This window comes from Hyaena hyaena, unplaced genomic scaffold, assembly GCF_003009895.1.
Source record: "Hyaena hyaena isolate Hyena2069 unplaced genomic scaffold, ASM300989v1 scaffold_131, whole genome shotgun sequence".
Classification (NCBI taxonomy): domain Eukaryota; kingdom Metazoa; phylum Chordata; class Mammalia; order Carnivora; family Hyaenidae; genus Hyaena; species Hyaena hyaena.
Window position 1 is genome coordinate 2,801,433 of NW_024080761.1, and position 14,029 is coordinate 2,815,461.

A 14,029-nucleotide genomic window follows, 5' to 3' on the forward strand; every position below is an offset into this window, starting at 1 on the left:
CGGTCCTTGTTGATTTTTTTTTTTAATTGAGATACCATTTATGTGGAATGAAGTTCACCAATTTTAGTCTACAATTCAGGGAGTTTTTAGAAATGCATATGGTTGTGTAACCACTGTCACAAGTCAAGATAGAAAACCTTCCCATTGCCCCCAGTATTACTGTTCTTGTCCAGGGTCTTCAGCCCCTCAGGCCACCATGAGACTTGGGGGGAGATTGTGCCTAGAAACCATGACTCTGCTCTGTCTCCTCCTCAGGATTACCGCTGGTGGTGGAGGAATTTCCTGGTCTCCGGGGGATCTGCATTCTATGTCCTCGTCTATGCCATCTTTTATTTTGTGAACAAGGTACTGCCGGGCTGGTTGGTGGAAAGGAGGGTGCTGGGAGAACACCCAGGTGTCTGAATTTTTCCTCCCAGCCGTGGGAAGAACCAAAGCCATTCTGTTCTAGAACATGCTTCATTTTAGGACAGAGAGAATCTGTGTTCTGTGTGTTTGGGAGACCAAAGCCTTCGGGGTAAGTGACAGAATATCGCAGGCAAAACCTGTGAGATACAGTCAAAGCAGAACTCAAAGAGAATCTCTCACCTTACAACGCTATTAACAGGAAATAAGGGACACTGATAATGTAGTACTCGGCTCAAACTAAGAAAGAAAGAGCAAGAACATGAACGAACAAAGAAGGTAGAGAAGAGTTAATAAGGATAAGAGCAGAAAATATGGAAATAGCCTTTCGCGCCCCAATTTAGGGACTCAGGTCCAGCCAGTAGCGAGCGGCACGGAAGAACACAAAGCCATCCCCCCTCACCACAGTGGTTTTGTTTGGTTCGTTCATGACACATGAGCCACATGGATGGGCCACTGAGAGGAATTTGGGCTCACTGTGGTGGACCCCTCCCTTCCACGGCTGCTGCCCAGGATGGTCTCACCTGCTGTGCTTCAGGTTTCCAAAACCCTAATACAGGCAGTCCTCCCTGCTTGCAGCCAGGGTGTACCCCCAAATCAGAGTTACAGGTCAGTTGGTGGAAGCCTAGAATGCCTTCTCACAGAACCGTAAGGCTGGAAAGGACTGTGTGGATCATCCTGGGGTACTCCATGCCTGTTTCCGGTTTGCTGACTGTGCGCCTCTGCCGGCCACCTCAGCAAGCGACCGTGTAGCTCAGGGGTCAGCAAACTATAGTGCATGTGTCAGTGAGCCCGTTTCTGTAAATAAAGTTTTATTGGAACACAGCCATGCTCATTCACTTACATATTGTTTAGGGCTGCTTTCACACTACAGTGGCAGCATTGAGTAGTTGTGACAGAGGCCACATGGCCTGCGAAACCTTAACTACGTGTTATCTGGCTTTTTAAGAAGCAGTTTGCTGACCCCTGCTCTAGCACATCCAGTGACAGAAGGCACTCCCTCCTGGCATTCTCATTCTCTTTGGTTACTTCCTGTCATTATCAAGATCTTCCTTGATGTACACTGAAATCCGTCACCCTGTAACTTCTGTCTTCAGGCCATCCTCTTATTCCTGGAATCATCCAGAACAAATCTAATTTCCCTCCTCTATAGCCCATTATGGGCTATAATATGATTATCATCAGAACTTTTAAGCGGAAAGCGACCAGAGCTCATTTCCGACTGGCTTAAGCAAAAAGAGAATGTATTGACTGATAGAACTGGAAAGTTTAAGAAGCTGGAGTTCTAGCTTCAGTCATGGTTAGATGCAGCATTTCAAATGATGTTGGCGCCCCACGTCCATGCCTCAGCGCTGTGTGTTCTCTTGGCCTTAATTTGCATGCAGGATATTGCCTCAGAGGGGAGTTGCCAGCGGCAGCCCTAGAGCCAAAAGAACATCTTTCCTCTACCATCGAGTTATCAGCCCCAGGGAAGATGCTCACTGGCCTGCGTTACATGCTCCTCAGGTCCCACAGGATGGCTTACTCTGATCGACCCGCTTAGGTTCTGTGTGAAAACTGACAGCCCCGACAGGACCACAGTGAAGGAGTGGGGACCCCAAAACACTGGGAAGGTGGACGACAGGAGACAGTGTTAGGCAAACAAAAGCCAGCTACATGGCCTCCTAGACTGCCTCCTGGGGTCATATCAGGACCTCGGGTTCTTCTTCCCCGTTCCCCGGTCCTTCTCCTCTGCTCTGCAAACCTCCACCCTAGCCCTGGGTCCTGTCTATAAAAGGCCAGCCTTGGCCGGCCTCAATTCTAAGGGGCCTTTCCAGCTTTGCCTATTTGCCTAGATCCTTCCTGGTTCTACCATTGGGTTTACTTACCCTGTCTTGTCCCCCACCTCCCTCACCCCATCTCCAGCCAGGAGAAAGCTTATAGAACTGGGGAGGGTTAAGCCTGAAAACACTCAGGCCCTGATGTGCCGAGCAGCTCTTGATACCAAGGTTCCAGACTAACTCTGCCTAGCCCTGCAAGCACCGCCACAAACACGGGTCCCTGGCATCCCTGCCAGGCCTCAGAGTCTGCAGGGGAGTCCAGCTTGTGCCAAGATGAATCCCCTGTGAGATGTTAACTAAGGGGACAGAGCCACTCTCAGGATGAGAAGCCTGTAGGCAGCTCATGGTGACTCTCTGCTCTTGAATCCTCTCCCCACCATTCCCTGGCCACTGCTCCAGCCATCCCAGCATGTCAGTGTGCTGTTCTGGGGACTGGAGGGTGGAGAGATGACACAGCCGTGGCCGTTCCTATCTGAGACGTTCTGGCCCTGGCCCCTGCGGTCAGCTCTCTCTCCCAATGAGCTCTCAGGCCCTTCTCCACGGCAAGTCCCACCCCTACCACCCCCACAAGAAATGGCCTGGGATAGTGGAATTGGGCCTTGGACACCCCCAGCCCTCCAGCCCAAGGCTTAAATCCTGTCTCCTTCTGCTCCTAGCTGTGTAACCATGGGTGCTGTTGAACCCCTCTGTGCCCCATCTGTGAATGGTTACAAACCTGCCATGTGGTCCTGCGCACTCAAGGTAGTGCACGGGCCCTGGTGCCGATGAAGGCTCGCCGTGGCTGTGAACTCCGCCTGCCCCTCCCAGCCCACCTGGAGCAAGCCCCTTCCCCCTCCCAGGCTTCAGCTTTACCACAAGATCAGTGGGGGGGGGGGGGGGGGAGGTTTGCAGGTTGGCCATGGTAGGCTGGCACTAAGTGTCCACCCCTCTCTTCTCTCCATTCGTGCCCCAGCTGGACATCGTTGAGTTCATCCCCTCTCTCCTGTACTTTGGCTACACGGCCCTCATGGTCCTGTCCTTCTGGCTTCTCACGGGCACCATTGGCTTCTATGCAGCCTACATGTTTGTCCGCAAGATCTACGCTGCTGTGAAGATAGACTGACTGGGGGTGGACCACGGCCGGGCCCACTCCGTCCACGGACAGGAAGCTACTCTGCGTGGGGAACTGCAGGCACGCAAATAAAATAACTCCTGCTCGTTTGGAATGTAACTCCTGGCACAGTGTTCCTGGATCCTGGGGCTGCGTGGGGGGAGGGAGGGCCTGTAGATAAATCTTGGACTTTTCTTCATCAATTTATTCCAGTTCTGTGGGGGATGAGTCTTTTGTGGGTTGTTTTTCCTTCAGTGCTAAGAAAGTTCCCTCCAGCAGGAACTCTCAGACCTGTTTATTCAGGTTTATTTTTGGTTGGGGTTTTTTTCCTTAGTTTTTTTTTTTTGTTTTTTTTTTTTAACGTAAGGATCCAGGATGGATAAATCACCAAGACACTGGGTTTTGGTCACTGTCTCCACCTCAGTTCCTCAGGCTGTTGGCCACCCCACGACTAACTGGAAGAGGAAATGCCTGGCCATCTGCGGCTTCGGTGCGGTTTCCATGCCTCTCACGGCCCATCCTCACCACTGATGCCGCGACAAAGCCCAGCTCTAGCCCGGACACGCATCCTCAGTGCCGACCAGCCTCTACCAGTTCTCTCACTCTTCTCTCCCCTCAGCCTCCTCCCAGGGCTGCCCAAGCTGGGTGACTACGTCTTGTTGCTACAAGGAAAACCCCCGGGAAGTACTTGGGGCCGAGTGCCCCGGAACAGCAGGCCTCACCCCTGCCCAGAGCAGTGGGAGTTTGCTGGACCAGAGAAGAGACTTGCAGTGAACTGTGCGTGCCAAGAAACCCTGGACCCAGGGCCAAGTATTTGCAGAGTCAAGCCAAGCATCCACGTGTCTGTCTGGGACAAGGGTCCTCATCCCTCAGGATTGCTCCCCAGAACCTTCCCCGGGGGGTTGCTGCTCTTTGCGAAGTGTGCTGGTGGCGGGCCCCCTCCACTCCCTACCAGTACAGAACAAGGCCGGGAGACCTCAGATGCCCTCCTTTAGGTGGCCAGGGAGAGAGGCGTTCTGTCCCTGACATCCCCCAGCCTCCGTGCTCATAGTCCGCTCTTTCAGCCAGACCCATGCCCTCCGCCTCCACCTCTGTCTCCCATCTGATTCTTGCCTCCTCTGGGGGACACCTGGAAAACTGCTTGTGGGAAGGAAGATGGAAGGTCAGTTCTGTCACTCTTTCCCCAATTCCCAGGAATAGGTAAAGAGCCAAGTTAGAAAGAGCGAGCTAACTTTGCAAGCCTGGCTCGTCTGTCAGCACCCAACCCCCAACCACACATTTGTTCTTAAGTTGCAAGAGACCAAACCCACCCTGGGATTCGGGTTTAAGTAACAGCCGCTCACCCTTGCGTCAGCCCCTTTGGGACTCCCACTACAAGACAAAGCTCAGGATGCTGGCTAAGCTAGGACCTACCCCACCCCCTTGATAGCCCGCCCCCCACTCCAGATTTCCCCAGCAGCCCCTACCAGCTCCACCAATCAAACCAGTGAACTTCCCAACCTTGCTCACAATGACTAGCGCCAGGCGGTGTCCACCAAGAATCAGGTTGGAGAAAAGGGAACCCAAGCAGTAATAGAATGATAATGGAGGCTTGTTCACTCAAATCTCGGATTTTTTCCCTAAGAGATGCTCTTTTTGGGGGTGGGGGGAATAGGGAAATGGACTCCTCATAAAAGGTTCAAACATCATCAATTTTTCTGACTTTTTAAATCATCATCATTATTATTTTTAATTAAAAGATGCCTGTATGCCTTTTTTTGGTCCAATTGTAAATAAATATGCCATTGACCTGTTGTCATGTCTCTTGAATCTCTTGCAGGGGTTAGGAGTCTGAGGTGAGACATCTCTCCTGGATGGGTTGAGCTGAATGATTTCCCTCAAAGCTCAGTCTCATGTCAGGCTTTCTAGAGCTCAGGCCACTGATGTTCCCCTATGTGGTATAGCCCATAGCGTCTCCCATTCGCTCAGTCCCTCCGTCCTGAATCGCAGGCATCTGCCCTGGTCCCACAGGTAGGAAATGGCAATCAGTGTCAGCTTTAGTAGCAGTGAGACGCGGTTTTTTAGATTCCCAGCTGCAGTATTTTACTGCCAACTCACTTCACCTCTCTGTCCTCTAAGACTCTTCAAATAGAAACACAGATCAAACTGTCTTATGTCCCAATGGGAATTGATTGGTTCATAAGTCATCAAGGAAAGGCATCATTTGGCTTCAGGTATGGATAGATCCAGGGACTCAAAGGGTAGCCTTAGGATTCTCCCTTTCTCCATGTGCTTCTCTCTGGCCTATTCTGTCCCATTGTCAAAAATCTTTCCAATGGGGGACGCGGTAAGGGCATGTCACAGATCACTCTAGGCTTATATTAGCCAGTTTGGAAAGCCTAGAGGAAAAAGACCTCCCCTTACCTACCTCCGTATACTCACTATAGGTAAATTCCGGAAAAGGTTTCTGGGAAACCGGAAAAGGTTTCTGGGACCTGGATTACTGATTGCACATCTTGTGGCATCATTATATTCAGGAAAACAGAGCTGGTACAGGCTGCATGCTGCAAGGGTATTGGACACTGAGCTTTAGCCCCACCAGAATCCCTTGGAGTGGGTGGAAAGAACAATTTCCCACAGCAAGGGATGCAAAAAACAGAAACAAACAATACTTTGCCTCATACTTTCCTCCCTCTAGTTGTGTGTTGATTTCCTCATCTGCAGTGAAAAGGGCGCTGGGTGCCATTCATGGAATACTTCCCGTGTTCCAGATGCTGTTCCACTTTCCACGTATTAGCCATTTATGCTTGAATATGATCCTCTGAGGCATGTTCCTGTATTAGCCCCTTTTTACAGAGGAGGTAACTGAGGTAGCCTGTGGTTGAGGTAGCCTGCTGGGGGTCCCATGGCAGGTGTGTGCTGGAGTATATGCTGTGTGTATATATAGATTTATAAACTGAAACCGTGGTATATATACCATGAAACACCACAATCAAGACCATGAACATATCCATCAACCCCCCTTTCCTTTGTCCTTGGAAATTCTGCCCTCTAGCCTCTGACAATCCCCAAGAAAACCCCAATCTACTTTCTGTCACTATAGATTAGTTTGCATTTCCTAGGGCATTATATAAATACAGTATGCCTTTTCTCCCATCTTTTTCATTCAGCAGAAGTATTTTGAGATTCATCCATGGTGTTATGTATATCAGTAGTTCATTGCTTTCTACGTCCAAGCATCATTCCTTTGTATGGATATACCATAATCTGTTTACTTATCTACTGATGGATATTTTGGGTGGTTTCTAGTTTGGGCCTACAAATAAAGTTGCTGTGAATAAGCGAAGCAGGGAAATGCCTAGATCGTATGGTAGGTACGTGTAAACTAGACAGCCCTCTTCCAAGATGATTATGTCGCTTTACATTCCCATCCCAGTATATGAGATGCGGTTGCTCTGTATCCTAATACTTGGCTGTGGGTAATCTTTTTAATTTTAGCCCTTCTAACAGGTGCATTATAATTCAGATACCCCTAGTGACAAATTATGTTGAATCTTTTCATGTGCTTGTCTGTTGCTCATATATCTTCTTTGGTCCAGGTTCCTTTGCCTTTTTTTTTTAAACTGAGTTGCTTGGGTTTTTAAAGTTATTATTAACTTTTGAATTTTTTATGTTTTATTTATTTCTGAGAGAGAGAGACAGCGTGAGCAGGGGAGGGTCAGAGAGAGAGGGAGACACAGAATCTGAAACAGACTCCAGGCTCAGAGCTAGCTGTCAGCGCAGAGCCTGACGTGGGGCTCGAACCCATGAACCGTGAGATCATGACCTGAGCTGAAGTCAGCCGTCCAACCGACTGAGCCACCCAGGTGCCCCAAAGGTATTAACTTTTGAGCGTTCTTTATATATTCTGCATAGGAGTCCTTTACCAAATACACACTTCGCAAGGATTTTCTCTTAGTCTTTGGCTTGTGTTTTCATTCTTTTAGCAGTGTCTTTTAAAGAGCAGAAAATTTAATTTTGAGGAAGTCTAATTTATCATTTTGTTCTTTTCTGAATTAGGTTTTTGGTGTCCTATCTAAGACATCTTGATCTAACACAAGATCACAATGATTTTTCCTCCTGTTTTTTCTTTTAGAACTTTCATAGTTTTTGGTTTTGTGTTTAGGCCTATGATCCATTATTAGGTAATTTTTGTATATGGTGCAAAGTTTGGATCCAAGTTCATTTTTCTTATCATATGTTGAAAAGGTTATCTTTTTTTGTGCCTTTGACAAAAATCATTTGCCCATATATTTGTGGATTTATTTGTGGAATTTCCATTGTGTTCCATTAATCTATTTTTATGCCAGTACCATACTTTTTGTTTCTGTAGCTTTATAATTCTTAGGATCAGGTGTTTTTAGTCCTCCAATTTTGTTCTTTTTCAGGGTTTGTAGGTCCTTTGATTACCATATGAATTTTTATCTTATCAATTTCTATAAAAACACATGCTGGAATTTCAGTCAGGATGAATATGGACCAACTTGGGAAGAATTGGGCATCTTAATAATGAGTCTTTTGATCCATGAATAAGATATAACTCTCCATTTATTTAGGTTTTAAATTTTCTTTCAGCCATATTTTGTAGTCTTCAGTGTTTGGGTCTTTCACATCTTTTTGTGGGATTTTTACGAAGTATTTCATATTTTTGATGCCATTATAAATGGTATTTTTTATTTCTGATTTTTCATTATACAATTGAATACAATATTGATCTTCTAGCCTGACAACCTTGCCAGTAAATTCATTTACAAGTTCTAGTAGCTTTCATTGTAGATTCCATCAGATTTCTACAGATACCCATGTTGTCTGTGAATAAAGACAGTTTTACCTCCTTCTTTAAAAAAATTTTTTTTAATGTTTTTTATTTTTGAGAGAGAGACAGACAGAACATGAGCAGGGAAGGGCAGAGAGAAGGGGAAACAGAATCCGAAGCAGGCTCCAGATTCTGAGCTGTCAGCACAAAGCCCGACATGGGACTCAAACCCACGAACTGTGAGATCATAACCTGAGCCTAAATCAAGTCAGACACTCAACTGATGGAGCCACCCAGGCGCCGCATATTCTTTCTTAGGGTAGAAGCTGAGTCATTTGTTTGAGGCCCTTTTTATGTGTGTATGTCTCTAATATGGGTGTTCAGTGCTCTAAATTTCTAAGTATACTTTAGTGACATCCTAGAAATTCTGATATGTTGTGTGTTTATTGTCATTCAGTTCAAGATAACTTTTAAATTTCTGTTTGGCTTCTGTTTCAATTCATTATTGAGAAGTGTATTATTTAGTTTATAAATATTGGGAGATCTTTTCTAAGGATCTTTCTATTACTGATTTTGAATTTAATTCTGTTATGGGCAGAGATCATAATGGGCAAAGACTGTGTCGGACTTGAATCCTTTTGAATTTATTGAGACTTGTTTTTTGGCCCCAAATATGGTCTGTCTGGTCTGTGTACACTTGAAAAGGATGGGTATTCTGCTGTTCCTAGGCAGAGTGTCCTCTAAATGCCAATCAGGACAAGCTGGTTGGTAGTGTTGTTCAAGTCTATGATACCCTTGTTGACTTTATGCCTGCCTGTTTCATCAGTGATTGAGAGAGGGGTACTGAAATTTTTTACTGTAATTTAGATGTGCATATTTCTCCTTGCAGGTTTGTTTTTGCTGTATGTATTTTGGAACTCTTTTAAAGATGCAAATTGTCCTCTGGATGAACTTATTCCTGGTAATAGTCTTTGCTTTGAAATCTACTTTGATATTAGTTTAGCCAGTCCCACTTTCTTTTTGATTGTTAGCACAGCATCTCTTTTTCTATCCTTTTACTTTACTTTTTAAAAATTTTACTTTTAATTCCAGGGTAGTTAACGTACAGTGTTATATTCATTTCAGGTGTAAAAGATAGTGACTCAACAATTCTGTATATTACTCCATGCTCATCATGATAAGTGTACTTTTAATCCCCTTCACCTATTTTACTCATCCTCTCGCCCACCTCCTCTCTGGTAACCATCTGTTTGTTCTCTATAGGTAAAAGTCTGGTTTGGTTTGGTTTGGTTTTGGTTCATCTCTCTCTTTTTTTTCCTTTGTTCATTTGTATTATTTCTTAAATTCCACATATGAGTGAAATCATATGATATTTGTCTTTCTCTAACTGGCTTATTTCACTTAGCATTGTACTCGGTAGATCCATCCACGTTGTTGCAAATGGCGAAGTTTCATTCTTTTTTATGGCTGAATAATACATAGCCGCATCTTCTTTATCCATTCTTCTATCAGTGGACACTTAGGTCGCTTCCGTAATTTGGTTATTGTCAGTAATCCCGCAGTAAAGATAAGGGTGCATATATCCTTTTGAATTGACATTTTGATATTCTTTGGGGAAATACCCCAGTGGTGGGATTACTAGATGATAGGGTAGTTCTAGTTTTAATTTTTTTAAGAAACTCCATACTGTCTATTGGCACCAGTTTGCATTCCCACCACCAGTGCATGAGGGCTCCTATTTCTCCACATCCTCACCAACACTTGTTGTTTCTGGTGTTTTTTATTTTAGCCATTACAACAGGTATGAGGTGATATCTTATTGTGGTATTGATTGGCATTTCCCTGATGATGAGTGATGTTGAGCATCTTTTCATGTATCTGTTGGCCTATCTTTTTACTCTCAACCGATTTCCATTTTATATTTAAACTGTTTTTTACAGGGGCGCCTGGGTGGCTTAGTCGGTTAAGCGTCCGACTTTCGCTTAGGTCATGATCCCGCGGTTCGTGGGTTTGAGCCCCGCGTCAGGCTCTGTGCTGACTGCCAGCTCAGAGCCTGGAGCCTGTTTCAGAGTCTGTGACTCCCCCTCTCTCTGACCCTCCCCTGCTCACGCTGTCTCTCTCTCTCTCTCTCTCTCTCCTAGAAACAAATAAAACATTAAAAAAAATTTTAAACTGTTTTTTACAGACAGCACATAGTTTCACCTTGCTTTTTAACCCTGACCTTATAATTGCTTTTTAATTGGAGTGTTTAGACTATTTACATTAAAGTGATTATTGATTTGGCTAAGTTTAAGTCTATAATCTTGCCAGTTGTTTACTATTTGTACCATCTATTGATTCCTTTTTCCTCTTTTTCTGCCTTCTTTTGGATAAATCAAGTACAATAGTCCCGCCGCCGCACCCCTTCATTTGTGGCTTTGCTTTCTCCAGTTTCAGTTACCTGCAGTCAACCATGGTCTGGAAGCAGCTAATCTTCCTCTGACATATCATCAAAAGGTCGAAGGTAGCCTAACACTACATCACAATGCCTACATTATTCACCTCACTTCATCTCGACATGTAGGCATTTTATCGTTTCACATTATCACAAGAAGGAAGGTGAGTATAGTACAAAAAGATATTTTGAGAGAGAGAGAGAGAGGCTACAGTCACATAACTTTTATTCCCATAAATTGTTATAACTGTTCTGGTTTACTATTAGTTGTTGTTGTTAATCTCTTACTTTGCTTAACTTTAAATTAAACCTTATCATGGGAATGTATGTGTAGGAAAAAACATAGTATACATAAGGTTTGTACTCTTCATGGTTTCAGGTGTCCACTGGGCATCTTGGAATGTATTCCCTGTAGAGAAGGGGGGGACTACTTTATTTTTCTAAGTAAGCTTTAGACCCAATGTGGGGCTTGAACTCATGAACCCAAGATCAAGAGTCATATGTTCTACAACTGAGCCAGCCAGGTGCCCCAGGACTACTGTATTTTAATCTCCTTCATTGGCTTATTGGCTGTATCTTCTTGTTTTTATATTGTAATGATTACTTTAGGGTTTGCATATATATCTTTAACTTATTGCAGCCTACCTTCAAGTGATATTATACCACTTTACATATAGCATAGGAGCATTAAAATAGTATGCTTCCATTTCTCCCTTCCTAGCGTTCATATTACGGTTGTCCTTCCTTTTTACTTTATAAATCCCACAATATACTGTTGCTATTTTTATTTAAACAGGTGTCTTTAACGAATTTAAATTGAAAAGAAATCTTAGGTAAGTACCCAGGTGGTTACCATTACTGGTAGTCGTCAGGCTGTTGTACAGATCCAGATTTCCATCTGGTTTCATTTTTCCATATGCCTGAAAGACATCCTTCAGCATTTCTTATAGTGAGGATTTGCTAATGATTAATTCTTCTAACTTATGTTTGTCTAAAACATCTCAATTTTACTTTTCTTATTGAAAGATATTTTTGCTGGGTATAAAATTCTAGGTTGACAAGTTTAACCACCCCCACTTCCTAGTACTTTAAAGATGTTACTTTGCTGTCTTTTACTGCTTACATTACTTCCAACAACAGATCTGATGTCCTCATCTTTGTTCCCTCTATATGTAACAAGTCTCTTTTCTCTGACTGCTTTTTCTATCTCCCTGCTTTTGAACTTTTTGACTATGGATGTTGATGTAGTCTTCTTCATATTTCTTTTATTTTTTTGTTAATGTTTTATTTCTTTCTGAGAGAGAGAGAGAGAGAGAGACAGCATGAGCAGGGGAGGGTCAGAGAGAGAGAGGTACAGATCTGAAGCAGGCTCCAGGCTCTGAGCTGGCAGTCAGCACAGAGCCCGACATGGGGCTCGAACCCACGAACCATGAGATCATGATCTGAGCCGAAGTCGGAGGCTTAACCAACTGAGCCACCCAGGTGCCCCGTCTTCTTCATATTTCTTATGCTTAGAGTACATTGAGCTTTTTTTAAGTTTATTTATTTTAAGAGAGAGAAAGTGCAAATGGGGGATGGGGAGAGAGGGAAGGAGAGAGAATTCCAAGCAGGCTCCATGCTGCCAGTACAGAGCCCAATGCAGGGCTTGAGCTCCCGAACTATAAGATCATGACCTGAGCTGGAACTAAGAGTTGGACACTTAACTGACTGAACCTCCTGGGCGCCCCTCCTTTAGCCATTCTAATTGTCCAATATGTTAAGCTATTTAAAGTTGTCCTGCCTATGATGCCAACACCCTGATGTTCTTTTCTTTTTTAAATTATTTTTTCTGTGTTTCATTTTGGATCATTTCTGTTGCTATGCCTTTAAATTCACTAGTCTTCTGTCATGTCTGCTCTGCCATTCATCCCATCCAGTATGGTCTTCATTTCAGACATTGCCTTTTTAATCTCCAGAAACTTGATTTTGGTGTTTTTTATGTCTTCCATATGTATACTTAACTTTTCGTGTAAAATATGCAAAACATACAGTAATTTACCATTCTAACCATTTAGAAAAAATTTTTTAATGTTTTTTTTGAGAGAGAGAGAGAGACAGAGAGAGAGAGAGAGAGAGAGTGCACAAGCAGCCTGAAGCAGGCTCCAGGCTCTGAGCCGTTAGCACAGAGCCCAACGCAGGGCTCGAATCCACAAACTGTGAGATCATGACCTGAGCCAAAGTCAGACACTTAACTGACTGAACCACCCAGGTGCCCCCATTCTAACCATTTTTTTTTTAATGTTTTATTTATTTCTAGGAGAGAGAGAGACAGCGTGAGCAGGGGAGGGTCAGAGAGAGAGGGAGTCAAATAGTGAAACAGGCTCCAGGCTCCGAGCTGGCAGTCAGCACAGATCCTGACGCAGGGCTCGAACCCACGAACCGCGGGATCATGACCTAAGCAAAAGTCGGATGCTCAACCGACTAAGCCACCCAGGCGCCCCTAGTACATTCATAATATTGTGCACCCATCACCACTGGCCATCTCTAGAACTTTTTCATCATCCCAAACTGAAACTCTACTCATTGAACACTAACTCTTCATTCTTTTCCCACTGCAGGCCCTGGTGACCACTACTCTACTTTCTGTCTCTGAATTTGACCGCTTTAGTGGGATCATACAATAGTTGTCCATTTGTGTCTGGCTTATTTTACTTAGCATAAACGTCTGCAAGGTTCATCTACATTGTAGCATATATCAGGATTTCACTCCATTTTAAGGCTTATCTTCCATTGCATGTATATACCACATTTTGCTTATCTCTTTGTCCACCAGAGGACAGTTGGGTTGTTTCCATCTTTTGACTATTGTGAGTAAGGCTGATATGAACATTGGTATACAAATATATGTTCAAGTCCCTGCTTTCCAATTCGTTTGGGTATATACCTAGGTGTGGAATTGCTGGATCATGTGGTAATTCTATGTTAGTTTTTGAGGAACCACCATACTGTTTTCCACAATGGCTGTACCATTTTACATTCCCACTATCAAAGTTCCAATTTCTCTACATCCTTGCCAGCACTTATTTTGTTTTTTGGTAATACCCATCTTTGTGGGTGTGAAGTGATATCATGTTTTTTATTTGTATTTATCTAATGATGAGTGATATTGTACATCTCTTCATGTGCTTATTGGCCATTCATATATCTTCCTTAGAGAAATATCTATTCACATCCTTTGCCCATTTTTTAGTTGAGTTGTTTGTGTTTTGTTATTGAGTTAAAGAAGTTCTTTATATATTCTGGATATTAATTTCTTATCAGATATATGATTTTCAAAACATTTCCCCCCATTCTGGGAGTTTTCTGTTCCTTCTGTTGATAATGTCCTTTGACATACAAAAGTTCAATTAAAAAAATTTTTTTTAAATGTTTTTATTTATTTCTAGGAGAGAGAGAGAGAGAGACAGCGTGAGCAGGGGAGGGTCAGAGAGAGAGGGAGACACAGACTCTGAAACAGGCTCCAGGCTCTG

At 43.9% G+C, this 14,029-nt stretch overlaps 1 protein-coding gene across 1 annotated transcript in view; it reads left to right on the forward strand.

The window, feature by feature from the left end:
• Positions 1-5,105, forward strand: part of TM9SF4 (transmembrane 9 superfamily member 4) — a 51,827-nt gene extending 46,722 nt beyond the window's left edge. Inside the window, exons 17-18 of the mRNA XM_039237754.1 lie at positions 256-345; positions 3,175-5,105. Of these exons, the coding sequence (XP_039093685.1) occupies positions 256-345; positions 3,175-3,324 (240 nt within the window). The 3' untranslated portion in view covers positions 3,325-5,105. The remainder of the gene's footprint in view (positions 1-255; positions 346-3,174) is intronic.
• Positions 5,106-14,029: the final 8,924 nt, after the last annotated feature.